General features: G+C 45.8%; 1 protein-coding gene across 1 annotated transcript in view; it reads right to left on the reverse strand.

The window, feature by feature from the left end:
- Nucleotides 1–12,101, reverse strand: part of LOC111863082 (neprilysin-2) — a 35,766-nt gene extending 23,665 nt beyond the window's left edge. Inside the window, exon 1 of the mRNA XM_023849086.2 lies at nt 12,016–12,101. Within this exon, the coding sequence (XP_023704854.1) occupies nt 12,016–12,047 (32 nt within the window). The 5' untranslated portion in view covers nt 12,048–12,101. The remainder of the gene's footprint in view (nt 1–12,015) is intronic.
- Nucleotides 12,102–14,585: the final 2,484 nt, after the last annotated feature.

A 14,585-nucleotide genomic window follows, 5' to 3' on the forward strand; every position in this document is an offset into this window, starting at 1 on the left:
ATACTGAACAGGAAGCAACATGTTCCTCCGAAACGTCGGTAACTAACTACCGGTATACATGGCGTAACATCTCAAATAACTGTACGCTTCAGTATTTAGTAACACTGGGCTCGATCTAGCGACTATACGACTAACGGATCGGAATTCGATTCCCGGCAGAGGACTTTTCGCGACTTCACAGCGCATAAACTGCCTCTGGGACCCACATCCAGCGGGTACTGGGGAGGGGACTTCTTTCTATGGAGATAAAGCGACCGGCACGTGAAGCTAACCACTCACCTCCATCTAGTGCCGAAGTGAAGAACGGTGGAGCTATACCTCCAGTCCCTCATACGTCTTCATGGTATGGTGCTTAATCAGTTAAGCACGGTGACCACTTTACCGTTGCCTGATACTGAACACTGTGAGCTATTTAAATGCCGTAAATGAACTGTGGATGTACAAAATACATGGACATGTCGAGGCATGTCGTACCACCGCCATATTTTGTTTCTTGTTGCATTAGATTGCACTGCACACGCATCTCCGGTATGGAGACACAAGTGCGCGTGTCTCGCTCTTTTCCTAGTCAATGTCAGTCTGCAGTGGCTGAAATTTGAAGGCAGGAATGAAGACTTACTTACTCACTCATGGAGCTGAGCCCTTCTGGAAGAGCCGCCNGAAGTGCGCGTGTCTCGCTCTTTTCCTAGTCAATGTCACAGTCTGCAGTGGCTGAAATTTGAAGGCAGGAATGAAGACTTACTCGTACTTACTCACTCATGGAGCTGAGCCCTTCTGGAAGAGCCGCCAAATCTGCAGCTACTCAAGAAATTCCCAGCATTTTATGGAACCTGAAGGTTCATTACCGTGTTCACAAGAGTCCTCCACGGGTCCCTATCATGAGCCAGATCAATCCAATCCATACCATCCCATCCTATCTCTCTAAAGATCCATTTTAATATTGTCCACCCACCTACGTCTTGGTCTTCCCAGTTGTCTCTCCTTCTGGTTTTCTCACCAATATCCTATATGCATTCCTCTTCTCCCACATTCATGCTACATGCCTTGCCCACCTCATCCTCCTTGATTGATCATTCTAATTATACTTGGAGAAGAGTACAAGTTATAAAGATCCTCATTATGCAGTTTTCTCCAACCTCCTGTCCCTTCATCTCTCTTCGATCCAAATATTCTCTTCAATACCCTGTTCTCAAACACCCTCAGTCTGTGTTCCTCCCTTAATGTAAGAGACCAAGTTTCACACCCATACAGAACCACAGAAAAAATTATAGTTCTGTACATTCTAATTTTTACGTTTTTAGACAGCAGACGAGAAGACAGCAGGTTCTGGACTGAATGGTAGCAAGCCTTACCCGAGTTCGGTCTATGAAGACACAGACAAAAAATGTTATTACGGAGACTGGGAATGCGGATTTGAATAAAATCCAGAACTCTGACGAAATGCTTGTACATCACTGTAACACCCATGGCTGCCGTACATATTGGTAAGAGTACGGAGTAAATTTCGTATTTTCGTATGTTCTGTATTAGGTTCGCGGAAGGAAACAGAACAATTAGGTCTTTATATGTTCATATGCGTCCGTGTTGTAGTCTAATAAGTAAGTGCCACTTAGTTTCTGATGCTGGAGGCAATATGTTGCTCCGAAAGGTTAGTGACCACCTACCAGACTACACGGTGCCATAACCTAGAACACTGCAATATAAAATTCTCGTCTTACTATTGTCCGAAAGTTTCGCCATGTCCCCGATATTTTTGCATCGAGCCACATAAGAGCAGCTCCGCGTTGTGTCAGCGTGTTCAGTGCGGTTGCACAAACGGACGGACATGTTAGTGCAACGTTCCCGAGCAAGAACATGAAGTTATGTATCATAACGTATTCTTCTAACATCCTTTTTATTGTTTTCCTTCCATTTAAACCTTGGTTTTCCTAATGACCTCTTTCTTCGAGGTTGACTCATGCCTCTGGTGAAGGTGGTAACAGACCTTGAGCTACGAGTGTCTTCTTAATTTATTTAACGACTTTTTTTCTTGTGCATCAATTACATTACTTCGAATGGAAGGGTAAATATGAATTATGAATAAGGTAATGTGTAAATTGGATTCAAGTGGCTCAGGATATCGACCAGTGGTGGAATTTTGTGCACTTTGTATTCCATAACAAGCTTAACTTTTCTTGACTAGATGAGCGACTGCTAGCTTTCCAGAATTGTTTATAGTAACAGTTTTCCCAGATTCTTGTCAGATATTTAAAGCAGAATGGTAACTATGTGTCCCGCCGTCTTAACATTAAACAAAATGTGCCCACAGCCCGTGTTTATTTGTTTCTTGTAATTCTATGAAAACCAGGGATTATTTCCCTAATCAAAGTCACATTGCGACTGACGGTCAGTCAGTCAGTAAGTCTTGGTATCGAGCCCCATCTGGGACTCATGACCAGATAGTTATTAATGTTTGTCAGTTACAGTCTTGTTTTTGTGAGGCGCCCTCTCTGACGAGAGGACGGGTCTGTCTTATGCATATGCTGCTGGCCCTTGCCAGCACAGTCTTTCTCGGGTCCGAGTTCCTTGGGACTCGTGGCCACTAAACAGCCATATCCGGTTTATCTTTATAGTGGAGACAGTGTGTTTCCTGTGAGGTACGAACTGAATCTGTATATACGAACATTATTTTAGGATGAGCTTCATGCTTGAAAGGAACAACTGCATGATTATATGTTGTTATCCATGATACGTATTTAACCGAAGGGACGGCATACCCGGAACCGAACCGGACACCTGGAGGACCTTCGGTGGCAGTAGGTTAGTGTGGCAGTGGCAGTGACCCACTTGAGAGCTGCCCACTGGGTCAATGTGACACACATCTCCAGCTCTCCTTATGTAACAGACTTGCATTCGGTCCAGCCCCACTTCCTGAGGATGCATTGGTTTCCCTCTGACTTCAGGCAACTGCTGCTGCGTGCTTCCGATTTGAATGCACCAGAACGGGTGTGGAGCTCGCCCGCTTGGTGTTAATCCCGGGTCAAGTCATGTGAGATCATGGTGCGAAAATGGCGGTGGAACAGGTTTACTCCGAGTACTTCGGTTTATCCTTGATCTTAATAGCGACAGCGTCGTTAAATAACCAACTAGGAAAATGCTCCACATTAGGTCACAGCCGCTTTCTTCGACATCCTTTCCAGTTCATGATCACTTCACTATGCCTCCAATCTTTGCTGCATAATCTAATTTGTTTACAGCATCGTTAAACTAATCATATAAAAACCCGACATATACCTTCCGGGCTTCTCTCCACGTACAGGTCTTAAGTTCTTCCCGCCGCCCAGCTTCAAGTGAAGAAGAGATGGGATTTATCTCCTGCCGATCGCCAGGAGCGGTAACGGTGCACGGCGCACGCGCCGACTGGCACACGACGAAAAACTTAAAGAACCGCACCGGCAAAGAAGTGTGTTGCGAAATAACTGTGCTTAGAGCCAGTCACGATACGGCGTAGGTAGTCACTCCTGGGCCTCATCCCCCGCCATGAACTCCAGGAAGTTTGTGGGTATAAGGGCCGGTTTGTACAGGAGGCTGATTGTGCTTCAAGCCCTGTTTGTACGGCAGACTGTGCCTCAGGACCTGTTTGTACTGGAGGCTGATTTTGCCTCAGCAACTCTTTGTACAGGAGGCTGAATGTGCCTCAGGACCTGTTTGTACTGGAGGCTGAATGTGCCTCAGCAACTGTTTGTACTGGAGGCTGAATGTGCCTCAGGACCTGTTTGTACTGGAGGCTGATTTTGCCTCAGCAACTGTTTGTACAGGAGGCTGAATGTGCCTCAGGACCTGTTTGTACAGGAAGCTGTTTTTGCCTCAAGACCTGTTTGTACAGCAGACTGATTGTGCCTGAGCATCGGTTTGGACACAGCACTAGAAACAAAGCGAAGGACCCTCCCCGATGCTCACTGTGTTGTCACCCGATCTGCTAATTATAGTCTGCCCGCACGAAGTGACAGTTCGCAGCGACTAATTGACTGTCTCCGATAATAGAACACGAAGGTTCAGCACCGCTAATTCCAGAGACCGTCATTGAACACGAAGCTCTCTCATACTCATCGTCCATCCTGATGCTCTCCCCCATCGCCTTCTTGATCTTCCAACAAATCGTTTCACTTTGGCTCAACTAATAACATTTCTCACTTGTCCCTTTGCTTAGTTAAACATCACCCGATGAATACGTATGGGGGACTGGAGGTATAGTATTACACATTCTTAACCTCAGAACTGGATGGAGATGAAAGGTCAGCTTCACCTTCCGGCCGCTTTACCCACGGAGAAACATGTCTTCGGGACCCATCGGATAGGAGGCTGGGTGGGTCTCAGAGCCGATATGGATGTTCGACTGTTAGCTTAATCACCCTACAGGCTGAGTTCGTGGTTCCAATTTCATTGAGGAACTCCCAGCTCAGCTGTACATGGTGTTGGGGTTAAGAATGCGTGGAGCTTTACCTCCATTCCCTGTAAGTTTAGCCACAGAGAGAAGTTTACTTTGCCCCTGGAAGCTTGTCAAGTCAGTGGGTGGGTAGGCTGGTTGCGCAGTGCCAGTCAGTGCCAATGCGGTCCATTAATAACGCGGAGTCGCGCCGTCCAAGAACAATAGAGCTCATTAAGCAGTGACGACTTTAATTGCACTGTAATCGATACAGAGAATACGAGCTGTGGCGCGCTACCGCGGACGGCACGCGACTACACGTGTCTGTATTCTATATGTCTCTTAATCGTCGACGGCTGTACCGTGTTATAAACACCGATAGGTGCAGTTGAGTAATATTCAGCTTGGTTAGTATTTGGGTGACTGACCGGTTGGGAACAGAACTGAATAATCCTTTAATTAAAGATTGCAGCTGACAGACTAACTTGACAGGAATCCGCCACTGGTCCCTGTCCTGTGCCAGATAGAGCCAGTCCAGACTCTTACATCTATGTCTTCAATATCAGTTTTAATATTATCGTCTATATATGTCTAGCTCTTCCAAGTGGTCTCTTTGCTTCAAACTTTACATAAAAATTTTATTATTTTTTTTTTTTTTTTTTTTTTTTTTTTTTTTTTTTTNTTTTGCGCTTCGATGTCTGCTGTCCGTCTCAGCCCACCGATCTCATGGTCCTCACAAAAGTGGTCAAAGTCAAAGTCATGTTGCAACCGACGGCCAGTCGGCCAGTCTGTCTGTGTTTCAAGCACCCATCCGGTGCCCAACGCCCTGATTTTATTAATATCACACAGTTTCGGGCTTGTTGATGTGGGGCGCCCTCTCTGATGAGAGGGCCCTCAGATTTGTGACTTCCCCAACCTAGAGGGCCGGTTTCTCATCCCTCAGGCACTGGGTTCCGTTTATGCCCCTCCTACGACTCGCAGGGCTACGGTGGAGGTATTCAAACCCGCCTTCCTGGTGGGATAACGAAACACGGTGAGGATTCATACAGACCTATTCGATTTGAGTTCGTACCTCACGGGAAACACATTACGTCTCCATAAGAGCGATGCGCCTGCTAATGCTGTTTACTGTGAGAATCCCTCGGGACACGTAAACATACTGTGTGAACAAAATGCACACCATCCTAAACATTAAAAGCGATGGTACGTATAGTTACCTGACTGCTTTAAGGGACTAATTGTAGCTTAGGAATAAGTACCAAATGGTAAAGCGTCACACGAATGAGATGTTACAATTAAGAGTGGTTCTTCAGGGAAAGTGCAGTGTGCGAGGGTATATTTAGTTGCTACAGGCATGGAATGGGGGCAGGAGTGAAACAAGAAAACAAGGGAAATACGCCGAAAGAAAACAAGGTATGGCTCACAGCTCCTACTACACTCCGTGAACTGTTGGTCTAGGCAGAGAAACTTGAAGGGGGGAGACAGTTTATGTAGGCGTAATTGGAAGGACAGTATTAAAATGGACCTTCCACAACCTTCTCAATTTATAATTCAGTCATCTTGATAGAAGAGAGCATATAACCTGTTTAAGGTAGGGTGATCAGATACACGTAAAGTAAGAAAACTTGTTACCGTACAGATGTGCAAGATTCTGTAGTCTGTTGATTATCCATATTGTTACTGGGTGAAATGTAAGGGCTCGGGTAAATAATTAAGCACCGTGCCAAGCAGATGTAAGGGTGTGGAGGTATAGCTCCATGCATTCTTAACCTCTGCACTGTATCGAAGTCTGTGTTCTGTCCCGGCCACTTTAGGCCCAGAAGAAGAGCCCCCTGTGTCCAATGGACAGAAAACTGGATGGGCCCCGAAGCTGATGTGTCCACTGAGGAGAAGAGAAAAATATGTTCTCCCGAGAATTGAACACCGATTTCGCGGCCTGCCAACCCATACCCTAGCCACTCTACTCAGTAATGAATCCTTGCTCGGGGGTGACTCCCAGTGGGATGCTGTTCATACCGAGGTTCACGTCTGTAATGTCAGTGGACACACCTGAGTTGAAGTTGAGTGAAGTGCTTGACCCTTGCGTCACGTGTCAGCAGATTAACCGTTCAAAGTCCGGTAGTTGCTATTTGTACCACGTGTTCTAACATTATGCCCTGTGTTCCGTGTGGTTCTCACTGTTTCCGCAAACAGCATTAACCGCTTTATATTTGTAGGGGTGACGTAATTTGTTTCCTATGAGGTACGGGCTGAATTCTTATATGTTATATAGAAGAAATTCTGTATTTAAATGGTTAATTCGGTTATATAACTGGGGACCACTTTCCTCGTGTCATTGCTCTGCCCGGCCTTGTTCGGCAATGGGCCAGAACTGGTTTGGAAGCCCATACTCATTGACAGGAAGGTACTTACTGCATCAACTACTGTCCATACTTGCTGCCACTCAGCTTATGACTAAGCAGCTTGCATAACTGGAACCGCCTCCGTGGTAAGAAGCTGGTAGTCGCTCAGACATGGATCTTGAACCTGCATTTCCGTTTGATTTGCAGTTCCTTTCTATGCTTGCTTCTTCTTTAGCTTATTCTTTGACCCTGAAGATGGAGGCAGTAGGTTCCTCCGAAACGGCAGCTAACTCATACTGGACTGCATGGCGTCATATCTCAGAAGAGTAATATCGAGTTGACCAGAACCCATCACTGGGCACTGTCTTGATTGAGACTAACCCATTGCATACCCTCGTACATTTTGTCTTTAAATCATCTCAATGTTATCTTAGCATCTATCCTTAGGGCTGCCAAGTGCTATTGTCCCTTCAGGTTATCCGAATAAAATCCTGTATATATTTCTCATCTCTTCATTGCGTGCTACATATTCTACTCATGAGATCTTTTTTGAGTTGATAATTCTGATAACGTTAAATTTTAGGTTATCAGCTTCTGGAATGCGACGCCGTGTAATCTGCTAAATAGTGACGTTTCGGATGAACGTGTTTATTCAATCTTCAGGGTAGAATAATAAGTCGATCATGAAAATGTCCACTCAGGACACAGGTCTCACCCCATTTTATATATCCGTACTTATGTGTCACGCGTTTACTATTCAGCCCTGAAGATGGGAGCAGGAGGTTCCTCCGAGAATTTTCCTTCTTGTTACTGTTTGCCGGACTACAAAGTGTCACGTCCCAGAAGGCAGCAGGCTTCGTGCGGTTGTGTGAGGTTACGGCATACCTTGTGGATGAGAAGTCCCGTGAGTTCAACGGGATCCACGGCATGCACATATGTTCAAAATATAATGCAGTAACGGCCCCTGCCACTTCTGCTTATGATGCAGCCTCAGAGCTGTCTCAGACACGGTTTACAAGCAAATTACGTGAACGTTGCGATGCTCCTCGTCGCTTGGCCGCTCTTACGTCTGTGTATTTTCTCACATTCCCAACCGGAGCGGGCGGGGGGGGGGCGGAGAGGAAGATGACTTGCCGGAACTGCTGTCTTCGTTCATTAAGCGTCCCGAGTTGCATTTCAAGGTCTTGGGTTCGTCCCTGCACGTGAAATGTCGACCCGGCCCCCATTTAGTCACATAGAATATCTTGCGGTTGTTTCCGGCAAAGCAGTTCCTGCAGCGCGAAGCTTTCTCGTGGCAGACATTGTCATTGGATTTTGGCTTCTCATGAGAGCACCCAGGGTCACGCGCAAACTGTTGGTTCGGTTTTCTGACGCGATCTCAACAAATTGGCTCCCCATGTACGGTCGGTCTATCCGCCTGTAAAAATTACTGAACTAATGATGAGCATTTTATTTACAATTGACGTTGGAGAAGTTCACTAATATTTATCGACACGCTCCAGTTTTGGGTAAATTCGGACGACAGTGACGGACACTTTACGTGAAGATCCACGTGAAGTTACTATACGCCTCTCCAACTTAACTCGACAAATATTTATCGGAGCGAAAAGTGTTTCGAACAAAAGCTGTAGATACAATTGTAACATGCATGTTATGTTCAGTACACCTCTTCATAAATCTCGCTGTTTACGAGACAATCAAACGTAAGAGCTCTACACTACTCTTACATTTCCTAACTTGTTTAGTGTTCTTTACAGACAGTGCTTAAAGTGAACGAATATCCAAAAATTACATTTCTGCCCTCATGCTTCAAATCTTTACTACTTAAAAGATTTCGATTAAATTTGGTATTATAGGATTTACTCTGAAAGTTATCGATTCGGTTCAATATTTCTTTGTATCCGTCCAATTTAACCCTTAGCCAGGATAGCTCAGTCCGTATAGGCACGGGCTGTACGTCCGAGGAATCAGGGCTCGATTTCCGGCAGCACCCAGACCAGCCCTGTGGTCCGAGCAGCCTTATGGCCGGTGGATACTCACCTTCAACTGGTGATGACTTGCAGGATGCCGTGCAGCGTTCATTAGCTTTGCAATATTGAATTCACACCTAATAATAAAGGCTTGCAAAGGCCCGTGAAGCACGGACCGTGTCATGGTACTGTGTGTGCTCCAGAGCGGAGAACATCTTAGCCCTTCAGTTTATAACGGTGCCAGTGCATTTCACGTTTTCTAACAATTAGCGTCCCTGCCTCCAGTGTTCCGTGACGTCATGTGACTCGCCAGTTCGACAGGGTTACGTGCTACGAAAGCACTCGCATTACACGAGTGTCAGAAAACAAATATGCCAAACTTCGTCTAAATCCGTTTACTGCTGATATCTCCAACAGTGCTTTGTACGGATCACCTCGTCAGGCTACATCTGAGGTTCTCGCGTTGGTGGGCTTTCCGGGATGTGGCGCCGTGTAGGTAGGGCATAAACTGGCCCTTGTGCTGGTTGTTGCAGTGTACAGTAAGTGAGTATCAGCATATTTGGAATAGCTCAGTCGGTATAGCGACTAGGAAACGGAGGAGTAGGGGTTCGGTTCCCAGGTCTGCACAGTGTCTAGACTGAATCTGAGGCCCACACAGCCTCGTACCCAGTGGGTGCAGTGGGCTCTTTCCCCTGGGTGAAACCGATCTATTTGTGAAGGCAATCACTGCCTTCATGGCCTACCACTCTTCCGAATGAAGTAGCTAGACCTCCGCTTTTCACCTTCGCTGGGCTGTCATGTGACTTTCAGTTACTTACTGTGGCACGCAGAGCCGTTGCTAGGTAACAGTCGGAAATAAACACGTCTCCACAGCAACGAATCGACACGCAACAATAGGGGTACTGTTGGAAACTGTTTTTTTCCTACTGTCCGTCCAAACGTGTTATAGGGAAAACAATTGGGGCAACCAAGTCAGTTCTGTACGGGAGTCTGAAGCAAGAATATTTTGGTTGAAAGGGGGCCGCCGTTCAGAGAGGACTTGAGCCCGGAATTAAAGGAGTAAACATTGTTAGGAGCCATTACCAGGAAACGTCTAGTGAAGACACTGCAAGCTGGAAGAGAGCGTGTGCTGTAGTGATTTGTAATGTGTGGAAATCAGCGATGATGTTATAGTTATTTATAGTTACGACCTGTGAGTGGCCAGTAAATCCAGTTACCAATCCAAACCTCCGCTATAACCACGCTCCATACTACATGACAGTATTTACCTTTCCATCAAGTGCCCCCAGCGTACTCCAAATTTAAGTTAAATATATACGTATATACTGCGAATGTGTTTTCTTGAGGATAAAACAAACTCCATGGCCTGTAGTCTGCAAGCGAACTATACAGACCGAGCGACCGCCTCTTGTCGGCGAAGTTAGTGCCAAGCTTAGCGGATAGAGGGTGTCACATGATCAGCGCAACGGATCCCCACGGCCGTTAATCTCGGTTTTCTAGACCGGACCCGAGTGGACCCCGTTCCAGACCCAGTACTTCTCAGAAAATCTGGTAGCGCCGGGAATCGAACCCGGGAACTCTGACCACTAGACAACAGAGGCGGTCTTTCGTGTGGATAACACCTAAAATGTTGCGCGTGCCGCTGTCGCCAGAATATGAACTGCTTGAAGCCTGAAGGGTGAGACCGGCAGCAGAGAGTGGGAGGAATAGCCAGGGACACCACATTTTGAGGGGATAACAATATTCCTAGCCGGTCACGGTAGCCAAGCGGTCTAAGGCATGTACTGTCTTCGCTCGCTTGGAAACCGGGATCTAGGGTTCGAATCCCACTCAGGGCATGGATGTTTAGTTTGTATGTATGCGTTCTTCTGTGTTTGTGTAGAGGTAGAGGCCTTGCGACGAGCTGATCACCCGCCCAAGGAGTCCTACCGAATGTGTAAGATCTAGAAAAACCGAAGTGAACGGAGAAGTTCATGGAGGAAGGCCTAGGCCCACTGGGGCTCTAGTGCCAAGGAAAAAAAAAAGAATATTCCTGCCTTGAAAGTTCGCAGCATCGCCTCCTCGTCGTTGTGGTAGATAGGGTAAAGCGTTGTGAAGTGAAGTTTGTTAAGAGCATACGAGAGAAGTTGAACGGGGGCTTAGCTGCATGCATTAAGGTTCGGATTTTTTTGACGTCGGGTGGCTGCGTAATGTTAACGTTTGTACGAAGCTTGAAGTACGTAATGGAATTTTGGAACCATCTCATCATTTTTCTAGAAGTTCACTTAGTAAAATGTAAAAAAGTAATTTTCTACCGCGCAGAAACACAGGCGCTTCTTAGAGGAATAATTGCTATTTTTTGTGTCATACTAAGCACATAAGTATACTCTCTGTGGACAAAGCTAAGATTTATTCGCTGTTAAAGTAGGTGGTGCATATAGTTACCATTGTGCTTCAAAGAATTAAAGCCACTGCACTACAGACATGGAACACCTCAGTTGTCCATAAAATAGGGTCCAGTTTCACGATATCCCTGTCATGATAATGTATCGGTCACCTACACAACTTAATTCCGAAACATTGCTCAGCAAACACTTGGCGTTTGTACAGCAAACAGTATCACTCGGCCGCTCGACTGTCACGACCCACCTCGGTTTGAAGAAACAATTACCTATCGCTAATCCTAAGAAACGACAACATTGTGAGCGGCCACCCTGGTGTCCGAACTTCACGAAACCCCACAACAGTACGCGCTACATACGACTTTGAATTTTCCAGTTTGATTAATTTCAAATATTTGTTTTAGTGTTTACTGTAATATTTAATTAGGCCGTTAAGTAGATTAATTCCTTCATTTTGATTACTAATAATACTATTAATTTATGTATAATTTAGAAATACAGAATAGGTGGTTTTGGGGACCAGTCCCTTTCCACAGATATCTGAAACTATGTAATAAATAATATTTTAAAAGAATTAAATTTGAAAGAACATATTTGTTGATGAAGGGGCCAGGAGTTATATGAACGTTCTTCCTTATTCTGCTTACTACCATTGTGTTCTTAATTAGTTTTTCCTGCACACGGCAGTGCGCAGTTGTGTTAATTGTTTTAAATATACTTTCAGTAAGCTAATTTACTCGTATTTAGGAGATATAAATGGATACAAACTTCGGAGTTTTCTGGCGAGAACTATTTCAAACCCGAAGGCTACACATACCGCTATTTGTAAGTTCAGCCTTACCTCACAGGAAACAGAGACCAGTCGGTTTTTGCTGTGTAGGTAAATAATCGCTGGACAAGATGCACAGGTTACTTACTTGATTACGGTCTGCTTCATGCTGCTCGTCATTGTGGCGATCAGATCCGGCTAGCCATGTGTTTGTGAGTCTCCGCTGGACGCTGGAGGTTAACTGAGCTCCGTGGAGACAAGCGAGTGGCTATACGTACCCGCGCAGAGGTGGCGCTGGCCGCATGCCAGGGGTGGCCAACCAACCAACTGGCAGCCTCCCGGCCCAAACGACAGTCCATATGATTCTGCCTGTGTTTAGACAGTGAGTGTTAAGATTTCAGGTGCAGAAGGGAAGATAATATTAAAAAGGATGTTGAAGTATGTAAGGCTGTGAACTGAATTCATGTGCCTCAGTACGGGGAGGAGTGACTAGCTGTTGTGGTCACGATAGTGAACCTTCAGGTTTCATAGGCGGCTGGGAATTTGTGAGCGACTGTCATCTTCTCAAGAAGGAGAAGTACTCTGGAAGTACGTCTAAATATTCTGATTATTTTCATTATTTTACCAAGACGTTTTACATGAGTTTTTTCGAATACCTGCTACATGACTACCCCATCTCACTTTTCTCCTTGACTTAATCACCATAACAGTATAAGATACGCGCTACAGACTTTAATCTCCTGGGTATGTAATTTTCTCCATTTCTGTTACGCTCAAATTCCCTCCACCTAAGTAACACAATGACGCCTAACTGAGCGGGTTGGCACACGGCAACGCTCTGGACTCGTATTGTGGAGGTGCTGGGTTCTAAACTCGGCCAGAACACATCGTGATAGAGGTAACGCTCCTTCCTAATGACTCTGTCATCCTACCCGTGGTCGTTATGTAGTCCAGCTACTGACAGCATCGTGAAATAAAGCAGACTATACGGAGTCGGAAATAACTTGTTATGTTGGAGGTTACGGCTCACAGAACATGACATACCGAAATTTGGTGGGGAGATCTGTTAGAAAGCGTTAACAGGAAGCCCTAGTAGGGAGAGTCATGTGAAAATTAATCTTAAGGAAAGAGGTTTTTGTGTTCCTTAAGTAATCAGTGAAGTGTGGTCTGCCTTGTGGACGGGCACGCTCCATCACACAGCGCCTACCGTCCAGACTGACCCGCTTAACATACCTGTCGGAGAAGTTGCCTGCGGAACACGGCGCTACAACTGCCCGGAACGAAGCAAATTTCGTTTCTAATAGTTGCACAGAATATTTGCGCCTGTGAAGATTACAGCCTCGTGTTGTTTGGTAGATAGTTGCCAGTGTTTTAGACGAAGTATTGAAGATGGCACCCGGTTCGCCTCTCTGTTAGACCAAAACCTGTATATATACATAAACGCTTAGTCACCCTGCTCACTTCACCCTGAAGATGGAAGCAATGTTCACGTCCGAAACGTCTGTTACGCTGCCCACATCCACGATGCTAAGATCCAAGAGCAGAATCAACAAAGCAGTAGACCAGCAAAAGTAGTTTCTCTCTGTCTCTGTCGCTGCAGGATTTAAATGCGCGATAGAACGAAATTGGAAACAAGCGAAGGCGCGAAAATACGTGCTTCATTCACTACTCCAGTTTCTTTGTCCTGTTGACAGGTGCGGGCAAGTGACTGTCACCTGTCTCCACTGTTTTGTTTCCCTTCCTCGTGCGCATGTTGGTCACGTAACCGGTGTGTCACTGCCCCCGATACAAATGGGGGCGAAGTGACATCACCACAACAGAAACTGAAAAGTCGTGTGAAATTCGCAGCAGTACCACTGCACTAACCTGCTCGGTCTCTACATACAGCAACTCAGCCCTTAACTCGGTACAGTATTGTGTTTTAGTCTGAAGTGGACTGCAGTCCCTGTCACCGAGCCCCGAGATCATGAGGTGCAATGTTTGAACCGGGTGCTTCCCAAATAAAAAGCCACCGTTTCATCGGGTATTTTATGGGTGACTGTGTATGAACGCTCAGTGGCTCGGTGGTCACAACCCTCGTTGTCCGTCCCAATATAAAGTGCCCGTGCGTAGAGTCTGCGCCATTGAGTCGCTCTGGGTTCAGTGAACAGCAGAGTGCTGACGGCTATGCCTTTTCTGAACGACTTCGCCCCATTGAGCAGTGTCTTAAATATAACGCGAGGGGCTCGAGCGCTCTCCACTCTATGAATGTGACCGTGGAAAAGCCCAGATCACAATGAGCCGACGGTTAGCACTAATTACCAGTCCCGGTTACTAAGACACTTAAGCTTTTTAAGTATAATTATTTAAATAACGTATAGAATGCACTTCCTCTTCACAGAAAACACAATGAGTCTCCAGTACAAAGAATAACCTGTTCGCCGAATGTGTTAGTTTGAACTGTAGCTCTCTTGATTTATAAGCGAGAGGTGCTAGGTTCTAATCTCGGCCTGAACATCGGCTAATCTGAGGTCCTTCATGGTTTTCCTCAGGCTCTACAATCACATTCTAGAGAACTACACGAATACACAGACTCTGCGGGCAGAATGCACAGTGAATGTGCCATATCTTGGATGTGACGTCGTATAGCGTAGTTAAAGCTCGCCGACGTTTCGGAGGAACGTATTCCTTCATCTTCAACATTCAGTAGAAAGTCGAGCAAGGAATTACGATGACGCA

This window comes from Cryptotermes secundus, unplaced genomic scaffold, assembly GCF_002891405.2.
Source record: "Cryptotermes secundus unplaced genomic scaffold, Csec_1.0 scaffold1274, whole genome shotgun sequence".
Taxonomy (NCBI): Eukaryota; Metazoa; Arthropoda; class Insecta; order Blattodea; family Kalotermitidae; genus Cryptotermes; species Cryptotermes secundus.